This window comes from Artemia sp. Qi Xiang Cuo, chromosome 11 (assembly GCF_049724085.1).
Source record: "Artemia sp. Qi Xiang Cuo chromosome 11, ASM4972408v1, whole genome shotgun sequence".
NCBI classification, from domain to species: domain Eukaryota; kingdom Metazoa; phylum Arthropoda; class Branchiopoda; order Anostraca; family Artemiidae; genus Artemia; species Artemia sp. Qi Xiang Cuo.
The window spans coordinates 30,563,558-30,577,293 of record NC_142804.1 but is presented as its reverse complement, the minus strand read 5'-3'; the positions used below and the strand labels follow the sequence as shown (position 1 = coordinate 30,577,293).

The following is a 13,736-nucleotide window of genomic DNA, read 5'->3' as shown; positions in this document are numbered from 1 at the left end:
AACTTCCAAATCTGTTTTGCCACTAATCAAATCCAAATTTCTTAACAGCTTTCCTTCTAGAAGAGTTTCGGCTGCTTCTACATCAATATTTGTGTACATTGATTCAATGTCGAAGCTTGAAAGCAAAGAATTCGAAGAAATTTCTACTGTTTTCAGTTTTTCAACCAAATTCGAAGAATTCTTAATATACGAAATTTGTGTAGACAAAAGTGGTTTACAGATTGACACTAACCATTTGCTCAAAACACTTGTTGGTGACCTTGTACTTGACACAATTGGTCGTAATGGTAGGTTAGGCTTATGAATTCTGGGAAGTCCATATAATTTAGGGCACAAGGAACTGCGTGGCAGGCATTTGTAATAAAGTTGAGGTGCAATTTTTCCTACATCCTTTAAGTATTTCAATTATTTCTTAAACTTATTTGTAAAAGAGTCTGTTGGATTAAACGATAGCTTCTTGTATGTTTTTTCATCATTTAGAAAATTTCTTACTTTTGAATAGTAGTCCTCAGTATTCATCACAACTAAAGTGTTACTCTTATCTGTTTCCGTAAAAGAAGATGGACCGTTTCTTTTTCTGTTTTTAAATGTTCTTCTATCTTTGATGGTCATAATAAATAGGACTATCTCGTATACAAAATTGAACAGGGTTTTAATAAGAGAAGATCGTACTAAGATAAAATCTTTTTATTAGATTTGAATTTTCAAAAAAAGATGTTTCTATTGAAGAGATAATGTCTTCCCCGGGGACTTTATCCGGTTTAAAACGAAATTTTGGACCTTTTTCAAGCACTGATTGTTCTTGTATTGTTAAAGTTCTTGATGAAAAAATAACCACACCTGGTCCAAGAATTGACGAAGGTATTACCGCATTATTTGTTCATAATTTCGATAACTTTTTTTTACTAATCTTTATCTGGAAAGGCAAAATTCATGATTGAAGTGATTTTTTCCTGTTTGGTGAAAAAAACAGAAGTTACTTATACCAACCTTTTTTTACACCAAATTTTCCAATGAATGTTCATGTCTCACTGTTTAAGCTCTTTTTTAATTTTTATACTTAATAACATGATTAAAAGACTAGACATGTGAGCTCCGTTCAAACTTTTCTTCCTTATTTCAGTAGGGGATTATGGGGAGGAGGAATTGAAAGGATTTTTGGAACATCTTAATTGTTGGGGGGGGGGGGTGATTTAAAGTTTACTGTTGAATTAGAAGAGAATGTGAGACTTCCTTTCCTTGATGTTCTTCTTTTGAAAAAGCAAAGTAGTCTGGATTTTAAAATTTACAGAAAACCGACAAATAACAATAGATTTTTGTCTTATAATTCCGGTCACGCTCGCCAAGTAAAAATTGGTTTGATCATTTCTTTAACTGATCGGATCTTTAGTATTTGCTCTCCAAAATTTGTTGAGGAGGAGTTGTCTTTTCTAAGAAAAATACTAATAAGCAACATGTATCCAGAATGGTTAATTAACCAGACTTTTTCAAAAAGAAGAAAAAGGTTTCTAGAGATTTCTAAGGAAGTCTTGGAGACAACTCGGGAGAAGGATGTTTTTTGTTCCTTACCATATGTATCCGGGCTAAGTGAAAAACTTAAAAGAATTTTACAAAGCAATGGTCTAAGGGTGGCTTTAAAGAGTAATAATACTTTGGGTAGTTTTCTAAATCCTGGGAATAATCTAACTTCATTTGGGTAACATCAGATCCAATGTGCTTGCGGAAACTCGTATGTAGGACGTACTAACCAAAGTTTGGAAATGAGATTATTAAAACCCAAAAATTCAATTTCTTCAGCTTTAAAGCAAGATTCTAAGTCTGAAGAATTTACTTTAGCCCTTTCAGAACATATTTTTAATTTTACAGACTATTTTATTTTTTTCGAGAATGTCTCTTTGATTTCTAGGGATCGGGGTTTATAGCAAAATTTTCGTGAAACTCTTGAATAAAGAAAATCTTATTCAAGATTATTGCTTTGAATCGGAATACAGGTGAATATGGGCTGAATTCTATCTATTATAATTTATTAATTTCTGACAGAGTAAAGTCCAATTCACCCAATGTAGTTGACCTTTGTATAAATTGTATTTCACTGGACGCTAATGAATCAAATACGAGAAGGTCAAATAGAATAACTTCCGCCTTTGCTTTGAAAAGAGTTAGAGATTTGAACAATATGCCGTTTTGTTAGATTTAGTATATAAACTTTTGTTTTAAATTGTTTTAGTTTAGTTTTACTACTGATCACTGTTTATGTGACCAAAATATCTGGTATTTTTGTGAATTTCTATCACCATTATCATCAGCAATGTCTATTAAAAGGATTTTATCCCTATTTGAACTTTTATTTATCGAATTGTAAAATGCATTGCATTTTTTTCGTTTGTGTCAATACTTATTGAATATTAATTTTTTCAACAGTTTTGATCTAAAACGCCGAGAATTCATAAGAAAAATTCGAAGGAGCTTCTTAAGTAGAGTGGTATGTTCACTAGGCATTGCTGATTCATTCAATTGTAGTGCTACCGAGTTTGGAACCTTTAGCATTAATTCTAGATACACATAAACTTTGGTGGTCCCTTTGAAAGTTCATCAGAAAAACCAAGCATTACACTTTAGTTCGACTCCACCCTCCCCACCCACTCTTTCGTAATCCTCATAACGAGTTGATAGCAAAAAAAAAAAACTCTAATTAAGATTGGATGGCTGACTAATGAAAAATATTTTGGAAACAATGTTCAAATGCAGGAGGAACCAAGTGTACGTTCTCTGTGGATTAATAGATTGTTTGCCATGAACTTACTTGGGGACAAGAATCTTGTATCGATGATAACCCAACGTATTTTTACCATAGTCAATTTGTTTTTGGCGTCGTTTGATAATAGTATGATCCGTTTCCTTTTCATAGTTGGATGAAAATCGCTTACTAGAGCAGACACTGGATGATCTAAAAAATAATAAAAAAAAATAATTAGACACAGCATATAATATTGCGCAATAAGGGAATGATAAGTATTTCTCGACTGGGCAGTTTCTGTAATTTCGGAGTATATCAATAAGTTAATTTGATTTTCAAGTGTAAACTTCTGTTGCTATTCAAAAATCTTCCAAAAGTGTAAGAACTTGTCAAATAGAGACACACTTTAAGGCATCTAAAGGAAAGATAGAAAAAAAAAAAAAAAAAAAAAAAACAAAGTGGGAAAGGTCATCGTATCCAACACGAAATGGAAAACCTCTCGTTCTTTTTAGCATGAGATATACGAGATAAGGGATGTCAGTCATGATTGAGCTAAACACATTGAAACAACCCAATTGAGACATGGTAACTCACAAGACAATACAATTGGCATTTACAATGCATAACAAAGAAAACACATTTTACAAGGGAGGGAAAAACTGAAAAATCATTTCTAGAGAGAAAACAAGAATAAAAAAAAAAACTTCCAAGGACCTTTACAACTCACAGATTGATTAAGTAAAGATTCGAACTAGCAACGGTATATTTTGTTCAAATCGTTGTGTTTAATTAAATACAAAGGTTTTTCCAACAAAAGTTCAAAACGAACAAATACTATCCTGTATGAGGTGGGCTACCTCAGCGGCGGATCCAGGGGGGGGGGGGGCCCTGGGCCCCCCAAGATTTTCTGGCGCCCTCTCATCCATCGTGCAAACGACCCATTTTTGTGAATGATTCAACTAAGGCCGACGCTAAAAAAAAAAATTGGATACGCCGTCATTTTTTACTTTCTTTTTATCACATTATCTAAAGTTCAAATCCGACACTGCACGAATCATGATTATTGGGTTTATTTTTGGGACGTGCTAAACGAGCAAAACATTTTGTGAATGCTTACGAGAAACGCATGTCTTTGGGGAGTTGCGTGGGTGGTTAGATCCAACCGGCGGGAGGCTAGGCGCGAGCGACCCTGCCACTGCCTTCGGAGTATTTTTGCTCCGTGTGTTAGACCAGTTAGACGGAAACGCATTTAAAATGGATCGGAAAAAAAAATCAGGGCTTGAATATAGAACAGAGAAAGAAACAAAGAATGATGGCGGAAAGCCGTAAAGGATCGAGGGACATCTCTGATTATTTTGCCAAGAAAGATCAGATTAAAGGTAAGCTTTTAAAGATAGAACAATAAGGAAGGAGTGTCGTTTAAAGTGGGTATCAACACTTCTAATTTCTAGCTTTAGCCCATTGTCGGATAGCTTTCCTGATAAGGCTGATTCGTCAAGCTTCATCGCGTACCAGCTGCTTTTGTTGTTACATATTGCATACGGTCCCTCTTGTACAGTGTTCTTCGTATGCAATTTGTCCGAAGCGTTTGACCTGATTTTTACCAGCCCACTCGTCTCGCCTGACGGTTATGATATTGGCTTAAAGCAGTATTTTTACCGACACACAGTGTCAGCTCTGAAATTATCTTTCAAATTCTTGCAGTTAAAGCTCTCTCTTTAGCCTTGTAAACTTCGGTGATAATTGTTTCGGGTTTCAGCTCTTGAAAAATATTTGTTAGCATATGTCGGGGATCGGTTCTTGGGGTTGCAAATTAAATTAGTGATGTTTAGGGTGGTATTTTATTTTAAAGTCCGGGTTTCCTAGAAATAGTTTTGGGGTATGAAAGTTCAAGATTGTTGGGGGAGTTTAAAGTTAATGTTGCTGATTCAGTTTATTTTCAAATTTAGTTCCAATTCTGCCTTCACCATGTTGAGAGTTAAATCTACTAAAGCAAGCCATTATACAAAGTGTATATACGTTTACAATAAATGTCTTGAGCAAACTTTAAAAGAGAAACTTTTTTTGTTAGATGTTGAGACGACGGCAACTTCTGATGCCCACTCTGAGTCGACGGTCGGAATGCACAAAAACGCATTCAGCCAGGAGAACGAACTGTCACCAACAACTCCGTCCACTTCACAGACGGCCTTCATAACAAACTTCGGCGAAACGACACACACTGATCAGCTGACTGAAGGATCAAGAAGCAGTACTCAAACCTTGGTGGTACATAGCCCACCACTGATTTCACAGTCCCCGCACCCGTAGCAGAATCAAAGCGCTATTTTTTCGCCTGAAACTGACTTCACGCCGTCGAATGACTTTGGTATTGCAGTAGCGCTGAAAGAGCGAAATCAGTTGTCTTCTGGCGAAATTATGTTTTTTATGAACGAAAGGTGGAAGCCGAAGAACCAATCTGATCTTCCAGTCTCGACACAAAAGAGAAAAGGTGGCGAAGTCAAGCGTCGCTTGAATACCGAACATCTTGCCCGGTATCCTTGGCTCGCAGTGAGTCGTCATCCAGACCACGAAGGCCTTTGGTGCAGTGTTTGTGTTTTGATGAGGACCAACGAAAGCGGAGGAGGATGGTCGGCTTTATCTGGAGGCGGTGGAGGGCAAAAAATGGGAAAGTTGGTCTTGAAACCGCTAAAAGACTATTCGAAACTTACCAGGAAAGATGGTGCGCTGACAAACCATGCTGAAGCACAGTTTCACAAACACTGCCAGGAAAAAGCTGCCGCGCTGCTAACAACGTTTCAGCGCGGTAGTCAAGATCAAGATATCAGGAATGCTCTGGACTGTGAAAGGGTCAAGCAAATACAGCAGAACCGTGCACTCTTGAGAAGCGTTGTTGAAACTGTCAAGCTTTGCGGGGCACAGAATATCCCCCTTCGTGGCCACCGTGATGATGGAAAACTTGATATGCAAGACTCTGATGTCATTACAGCAGTAAACGACGGGAATTTCCGCCACCTACTTCGGTATCGGATTCAGAGTGGAGACTCGCAACTTAAAAATTTACTTGAAAATGCACCGAGCAACGCCAAATATACGAGTAAACAGATCCAGAATGAACTGATTGGAACAATTGGGGAAATGATAAAAACCGAAGTAGTGAGAAAAGCAAACAAAGCAACGGTTTGGTGTCTTCTTGCGGACGAGTCAACAGACAGGCAGACCAGGGAGCTGATGGTCATTGTTTGTCGTTATGTGTGTAAAACCGAGCAGGGATACGTGATTCGAGAAGATCCTTTAGCAGTTGTCGATGCCTTTCAAACCCTGTCAAGACTCGCTGGAGATGAGGAAAGTGACGACGGTAGAAGCATCGAAGAGAAGCTGGACGGCAAGAGCCTCGGGAAGCTGCTGTTGAGTGAGGTCAGGAAGTCAAATCTGGATTTGTCAAAGTGCGTTGGTCAAGGATACGACAAAGCTGCTAGCATAGCAAGCTTGACAAATGGTGCTGCTGCTGAAGTTAAACGCCAGTGTGAACTGGCAGATTACTTCCACTGTGTGAGCCATGCCACAAATCTCTCATGTTCAAAGATAGTTTCAGTTCCCATTCTGCGCAATGCCCAAGACGTTGTTCGAGACACAATTTCTCACTTCAGCTCAAGTGCCAAGAGAACAAGACTTCTAAAAAAGCATCTTATCGCGGACAAAGCTAAAACAGAGACACTCGTCAGTCTTTGTACCACGAGATTTGTAGAGAGACACGAAGCAATCAGCAGGTTTTGGGACTCCCTTCCGTCGATCGTTTCTGCTCTGCAGGAGATGGAAGGATGGCACGATCGAGAGGCAAGTAGCAGAGCTTATGCATTACGATCCTGCATTGAAAAATCAGATACACTCGTAGGACTGGTTTGCCTGAATTCGTTTTCGTCGATCATGAAACCTTTGGCCGGGTCACTACAACAGAAGGATGGTGACCTCGTGAGAGCCTCGTCCCTCATTAGCAGCGTGAAGGCAATGCTGGAAGATATGCGATCACATGCCGAAACCAAATTCAGGATGCTTTACGAAGATCTTCTGAAAATGGCCGAAAAGATTGATGCTACCATCAAGGTAACGCAGCCACGCATAGCTTCACGTTCTAAATACCGGGCAGGGGTACCCAAGATGGATCCAGAAAGTCATTATAGGATGGCGGCATTTATTCCAGCCCTGGACGCCATGCTGCTTGATTTTACGGAGCGGTTCAGCTGCCATTTTACGAATGCTGCAAAACTTTCAGCTTTGATCCCGGCTGTGGTTAATGGCAAACGCTGGGAGGACGTTCAGCCAGGGTACGAAAAGTACAAGGAGCTGCTCGTGGGTACGGAGATAGACGTTAAAACCGAGTTCGAGATTTGGAACAAGTATTGGTCTAAGGAAACCGTGCAAAAACCGAAAACAGCTATTTCAGCGCTGAACAGTTGTCAGGAAAATGTATTTCCCAACATCTTCGCATTGTTGACAATTCTTGCGACACTTCCTGTGTCAACCTGTGAAGCAGAACGAATGTTTTTAAAGGTTGACAGGACATGTTCATCAATACGAAGCACGATGACTGAAGAGAGGTTGGAGGCTCTACTACTCATGCAGACTTACAGAGACGAACTGCCGAAAACAGACGATGCTATCGATATGTTCGCTCTCAGAAAAGCTCGCCGATTGAGTTTAGTTGTGTAGTGTGGTACTGTTTTTATTTTCTTTTGCTACGTTTTACCTTTATGAGCATATTTGGCAGTGTTTTCATATAAATAAAGAGCTATCAAATTAGTCCTGTATAATCAGTTTTTGGCGCCCTGTGTCCGGCGCGGCCCCCCCAAGATTTTCCTCTAGATCCGCCGGTGGGCTACCTCCCTATACCTTCCCCGCCTTCCTTTTACGCTTAAACTTTATAATGCTTTATAGAAAGCATTTTGGGTGCAAGACAGTTAGTTCTAATAGCTCAACTCAGTTTTAATGCTATCTCAAGTATGTCAATAATATGTCTATGTAAATGCCTATTTTTTAAACCTAAGTTCTATTCGTTTTAATACCATATCTAGGGTTACCCTAAATATCAGGGGGAAGAGTGGTAACACCCTTTTCCTTAAAATATGCAGATATTTCTATACTAATAGCTTTGAAGAGTAAATTTCCAATTAATGAGTTTTACACACTTATAGAGTCAGCAGAAATAGCAGATTTCGTGATATACATTTTGCAATCAGAGCTACTGTTTCTATTGACAAGGGTTACTCTTTTACTTCACTCATTTTACAGACTTAGCCCAGACATATTTTTTAGAATAAACGAAGACTGGGGGAGGGGGGGATTCTTCTATTACCTCCTTTTACACTTACCTGAATGCTCACTAAAAATTAGAAATTTGGGCATAAAAATGCGTTTTTTTGAAGGTCCAGGCAACACCCTCCCCACAGAAAGATTCACTAACCCTCCTCCCTAATAGCAGATGCGCAATTATGCACTGTCGTGCGTAATTTCAGAAACCTTCAAATAAAGTATTTCAGCTTACCGAGAGTTAAAAACGATTTTCTATACACAAATAGGTATACGAAAATGGAATACATTAATATACTTTCATAGTTGTCAATACAAGCTTTCTTCTCTGTTTTCTATAGCTTTGTGGGCTTGAATGGTTAAACACGTTGATGCTCTAATGTTTTCTATGCTATATGGAAATACTTCTCAAAAGTAATTCACTTTTGTTTCCATAAACCACAAAATAGACTAATTCTTTTTCGTGCAGTTCTGTAGCGCTAAAATGTTAGTTTTAAAAGGAATTTGTTGTTGCCGGAACCAAAGAGAATTTCACAACAGACCTTTCTTGGACGCTTTTTAGCTAATTCTGCTCTCAATTTTTCAAAACTTCTACATAACAGGCCCCGGTGACATTTTTCAACTGCAGCTCCTTCTGAGTCCCAGAAAAAGATTCCCATTATCTTGCTGACATACCTTTCAGATTTGAATTCGATTGGACCAGATGATCAGCGTCGCAGCAATTATTTTCAGTGCTGTTTTGTTTCAGGATCTTAAGACCCATCGCGCCGAAAGCTTGCTGAGACCTAAACCGTCCTGCAGAATTGAAAGAGCTGAGTCAACCGATAAACCCATAATCTGAGCTACTTAATGAACTGTTAATCTACCATTTTCTTCAACTAGGCTCCTACAACCCCTTTATCTTTAGCAGCTTCCCAACCATCTCCAATTCTTTCAATCCACTCATAAATACAAGTTTTCTTCAGAGCATGATCCCCATAAACATTATGCAAACTTGAAGAATCTCCATTCCTCTGCAACCAAGCTTCTTAAAATTACATATTGGTTCTTATTTCAAAGTCCTCGCGTTCACAAGGCAAAAAAATGTTTTATCCACTAACATTGCAGAGCTTCATTTCCAGGTGAAGGAGCATGCTGATTGCCATCAATCGTTAGACAGCCCAAAGCCTAATCTTTCTGACTGACATTCTATTTCCAGTTTTATATTGTTGGCACTCGAACCATAGGAGCATTCCTTGGGTTTTTAAATAAGCGTCTGATATCAAGCTAGTTGGTTGTTTTTTTTTATACAACGGATCACAACGATTCACAGCCTCCCAAATCCAAATCATTAGGCCTTGAATTAAAGTCCATCAAATAGTACACAGACGAACCCAAATTTCTTTGTTTTTACCGAGCCATACTGGTTTAAATCCAAGTGTTCTAATTTTTATTCGTGTTGTAATATGCACTTTCCCTTGGTTGCAAGTTAAGATTAGCCTTGATCCCTGGATCACACGGCTCTTCTTTTTGGTTTTAAACGAGTTAAAATCGATTTCTAGTTTCAATGAAATTTCTACAATCTGCTAGCTGCAATTCATTGCACTAATTAAATTTATTGCCTAGGCTATCAAGCAATAACAATAAAAAAAAAAAAAAAAAAAAAAAAAAAAAAAAAATAAGAGCCATTCAGTTTTGAACTGTTTCCCAAGTTGCTTGAAATAGAGGGTCCAGATATTAATTGATCGATCTTGATACAGTAATTTATTTTTCTATGTCAGATAAAAACTGGTTTACAATACATGGAACAAATTATATAATGCAAAAAGGGACTGAATCAGACTTTGCATTTACCTGAAACAAAAAATTCGAAATAGTAGGGAACTAAAAATATTTTTAGTCAAATTCCACCATTTAAATTGTGACAAATTGCATCTGTTCAGAAAACAAATTCACAGACATTTATGATTAATAAATAAAAATAAATTCTGAGTGGTGGCATGCTAAAGAGTGTAATTTTCGGCAACGACCTAACACATGTCTTCTAATATTGGCACAAGTGAAAGGCAACTGAAGATTGGTAAGGAAAACAATTTAAAACTACCTGGTTTTAAGTGATTCCGTGTCATCAGTGAGATTGAACCCATCGTCATCATGAAGTGATAACTCATACCAGGAATCATTATTATCCTTGGGTTTCGAGTCTGTAAAAAGATGAATCTAGTAATGGGTCGCTGATATACGCAAAAAATATCACTAAATTTAAAGAGATGTTACTTAAGAATGAGCTTTAAGGATAACCATCTCTTATTGACATTAGAGATGGTCAATGAACCAAAATACTTAATTTTTTACTTCATCTACTCTTTTCTTAAACCCACATTCTCCTTTTCTTAAAAAAATCGGCTATTCACAGATAGAAGCATTTTTTATGTATATATTTTTAATCTACCTATATCACGATTGTCTAAAATGATCTAGATATCACTGATATCACCTTTAAAGACGCTGTGGATTCCTGAATATCTAAAAGGGTATTCACCCAGTTTACGATGATAGTTTATCTTTGTTGAACTCTGTCTACTTTGTCACTATTGGTATTTCTTTTTAATTCAGCCAGCATTCTACCATTTTACACACAATTGCATACAAGCAGGTATGCGGGGGCTTCTTCAGCATTGAACCCACACGAAATGCACATATTTCCCCACTAACTTTTTTTTTAATTTTGCTAATTTTCCAATGTTTTGCCAAACTTACCCCCCTTCGGAAATAAATTTTTACTTGGAGACCTGGCATTTTCCCATCTGTCTAAAGAAATAAATTTAGATGTCTAGTTTAAAGAATTAATGAAAAGGACTTAAGGAGGTACAGTTGAGCATTAGTCTACTTTTGTTAGTAGCTGAGACATTTTAATTTTTAAAGCCAAGCAATAGTTGCTACCTTATCAAAAACTTGTAGGTTCAAGCAACAAAACAATTTCAACTACTTAAAAAATATCAATCCGGCCTTGTACTTTAAACAACACATACAGCATTAAATCATCTCTTTATTATGAAACTCAGCAAATGCATAAAATTTTACGGTAACTTAGACATGTCTGGAAACTCTTACAAAGAAAAAGCTAAACTATTTATACCAATAAGAAAATGTTCTTTGTCCTCAATCAATAACTGGCAAAAGTCCAAAGAATGGGTACATTTCCAAAATAAACATAGATCGAAGATACGATTTTCTTTATATTAAAATTAAAACTTGATGGTGGAATTGTTTTAAGAGCAGTGAACATTCTCCTATATCAGTCAAATTATTAGTTTCAACAATTATTTTCGTTTGATTTTATTTCACTTACGCATAGGACTAGCTTGAATTAACTGTTATGATTCTTATAAATCTCTGGAAACGTGATAACCTGAATGTCTAAAATTAAGTTTAGCTCGTTTTTATAGTAAAAAAAACCTTTTTATAAAAAGCGACTAATAAACATGGAATACACTATTTACAATAGCTTGAAAGATATCAAGAGTGGAGAGCAGGAAACATGTTTCTTTGCTGAAAATCGGGGTTATAAGACCGGTATCATCGTTATATTATAGGCCCGTTCATTTGCACTAAGGTCTTACTTCAAAGATCTCTCATCTTTCTGCACAGATTACCGTTCTTTTAACTCATCCTTGTTCTAAGATCTTACAGCTCACTGATATTAGCAAAGAGTTTGAAAGACGCAATCTTTCTGCCATATAGAACAATGATGAGAGAACTTTGATGTTGTACTCATCATTGTTCTTAGACCGCTGATAAGAGTGAATGATGAAAGACGTTTGCAAAAGAAGGCTATAAGATGTAAGATCTTAGTGCTAAGATTTCACTTTTAAGCGTTCTTTGTCAAAAGATGTAAGATCTTAGCACAAAGATGAGTAAAAGAACGGCCCTTGTGTCTCAGTCATGTTTGAGGCTCGATCCCTAAAACACTTAAAAGCAAAACCTATGTGATTATTCTCGGTTTTCAAGATGAGAGACCGCAAATTTCCAGTTAAGGATTTTCGACCAAGAAAAACGGACAGGCTATCTCGAAATTTGCACTTGTTATTGGTCCTGCCGGAAACCAAGGCACTTTTTTGGGGCGCGATTTATGGTGTCATTTAAAGAGGCAAAAGATATTTTGATATGAAAATATAGTGATTCCAGTTTGCAGGTAATGTTGAATTGTCAATCTATTGTCAGAGTGTTTTGAAAAATTAGCCACCTTAACCCTTTATGAGAATTTCTATCCGGATCAGGCTCGTCCCGAGTGTAAATTTTAATAAGGTGTGTTTTAGGTTGGTACTTTATTAGTAGTCGGGCAACAGCCGAGAAGAACCGCCTATAGAATGTCAAAGATACCATTGAAAAACAGGTTTACGCTGCATAGTGAGTTATTGCTCACTCTGTGACAAAGATTTAAACTTTATTTTTGGGGGGTTAAAGGGACCAAAAAAGATACCTAGGTTAGGTTACGTATTAAATATATGATATCCTGGTACTTGTTAAGAATCCAGAAAATACGCGAGAATTGTATTGAACATCAGATAGGCATTATCCGGTGTCTCATATGAGACGCTGTATAAACAAAAGGAAACAAAGGGTTTCTCACTACAGGAACTATATTTAAACTTTAGTTTTTGGGGGTTTAGGGGAACTAAAACTAAAAAGGTACCTAGGTTAGCTTACGTATTTAATATATGCTATGCTTTACCCCCCCCCCTCCATAATTTGCAAATATATAGCCCAAATAACTATTATATTTTCATCCTATTTTGTCTTATTTCATTAGCATTAACAAAACTTCACTTCTCGTGTATTTTCTGGATTCTTAACAAGTATCGATATGCTTTACCCCCACTCCCCTAATGTACAAATATATAGCCCAAATTTGTTTCTAAACTATTATATTTTTGTCATACTTTGTTTTATTTCTTATTTCATTAGCATTAACCAAACTTCACTTCTCGCGTGTTGCCCGACTACTAATAAAGTACCTTTAGGTTTAATAGTAATTACTTTTCGTTTTACTTGAGTATTTAATAATTTATCTTCGTCCTAGGTGTAATTTATTCATTCATAGTAGTTTTTCCTCGCTTTAGTTGTAGTTGTAATTGTTTTGTCCTCATTCGTTCAAAACTGCATTACCCTTTACTTTTCTTTCAAACAGTTTCCTTTAACGTTATTTCAAATTAATTCTTGTTTGTCTTTTTCACTTAACTTTGTTTTATCATATGCGAAGTATAGAAATATCCGTGATATTTTTTGTAGTTTCTATCAAACAGTTCGTGGTAGCGAACTCTAAATAAGGAGCAATTCGGGCTAATAGTAGCCGAAACTAGAAAAAAGGAATATTGATATTTATGCTCATCCCAAGTATATAAAATTCATTAAGTTTAATGCTACCTATCAAGTTACGAGCCTAGAAAAATTGCCTGATTTTTGAAAAAGGCGGAAATACCCCAAAAAGTCAAGCGATCTTAACAAAAATCCCACCATTAGATTTAGCATATCAGAAAACTGTACTGCAGAGGTTGTAAGCTCCTCTCTACAAAAATGTCGAATTTGTTTTTCTTTGCAAGAAGAAAGATAACAGATTTTTTTTTTTCCAAGGATGATCGTATTGAATGAATGTGCCTTGAAGACCGGGAGATGGGCTCATTCGAGCAGAACCGAAAATTCTAGTTTCCTT

The 13,736-nt window shown here is 36.8% G+C and overlaps 1 protein-coding gene across 6 annotated transcripts in view; it reads right to left on the bottom strand.

Moving 5' to 3' along the window:
- The window catches only part of Slbp (Stem-loop binding protein), a 64,750-nt gene that overhangs the window by 8,383 nt on the left and 42,631 nt on the right, over window positions 1–13,736 (bottom strand). For all 6 annotated transcript variants that reach the window (XM_089097170.1, XM_089097169.1, XM_089097171.1 and 3 more), the window contains exons 3-4: window positions 10,128–10,227; window positions 2,804–2,947 (exon numbers count right to left, since the gene is read on the bottom strand). In XM_089097170.1, coding sequence (XP_088953296.1) covers window positions 2,804–2,947; window positions 10,128–10,227 — 244 coding nt within the window. The remainder of the gene's footprint in view (window positions 1–2,803; window positions 2,948–10,127; window positions 10,228–13,736) is intronic.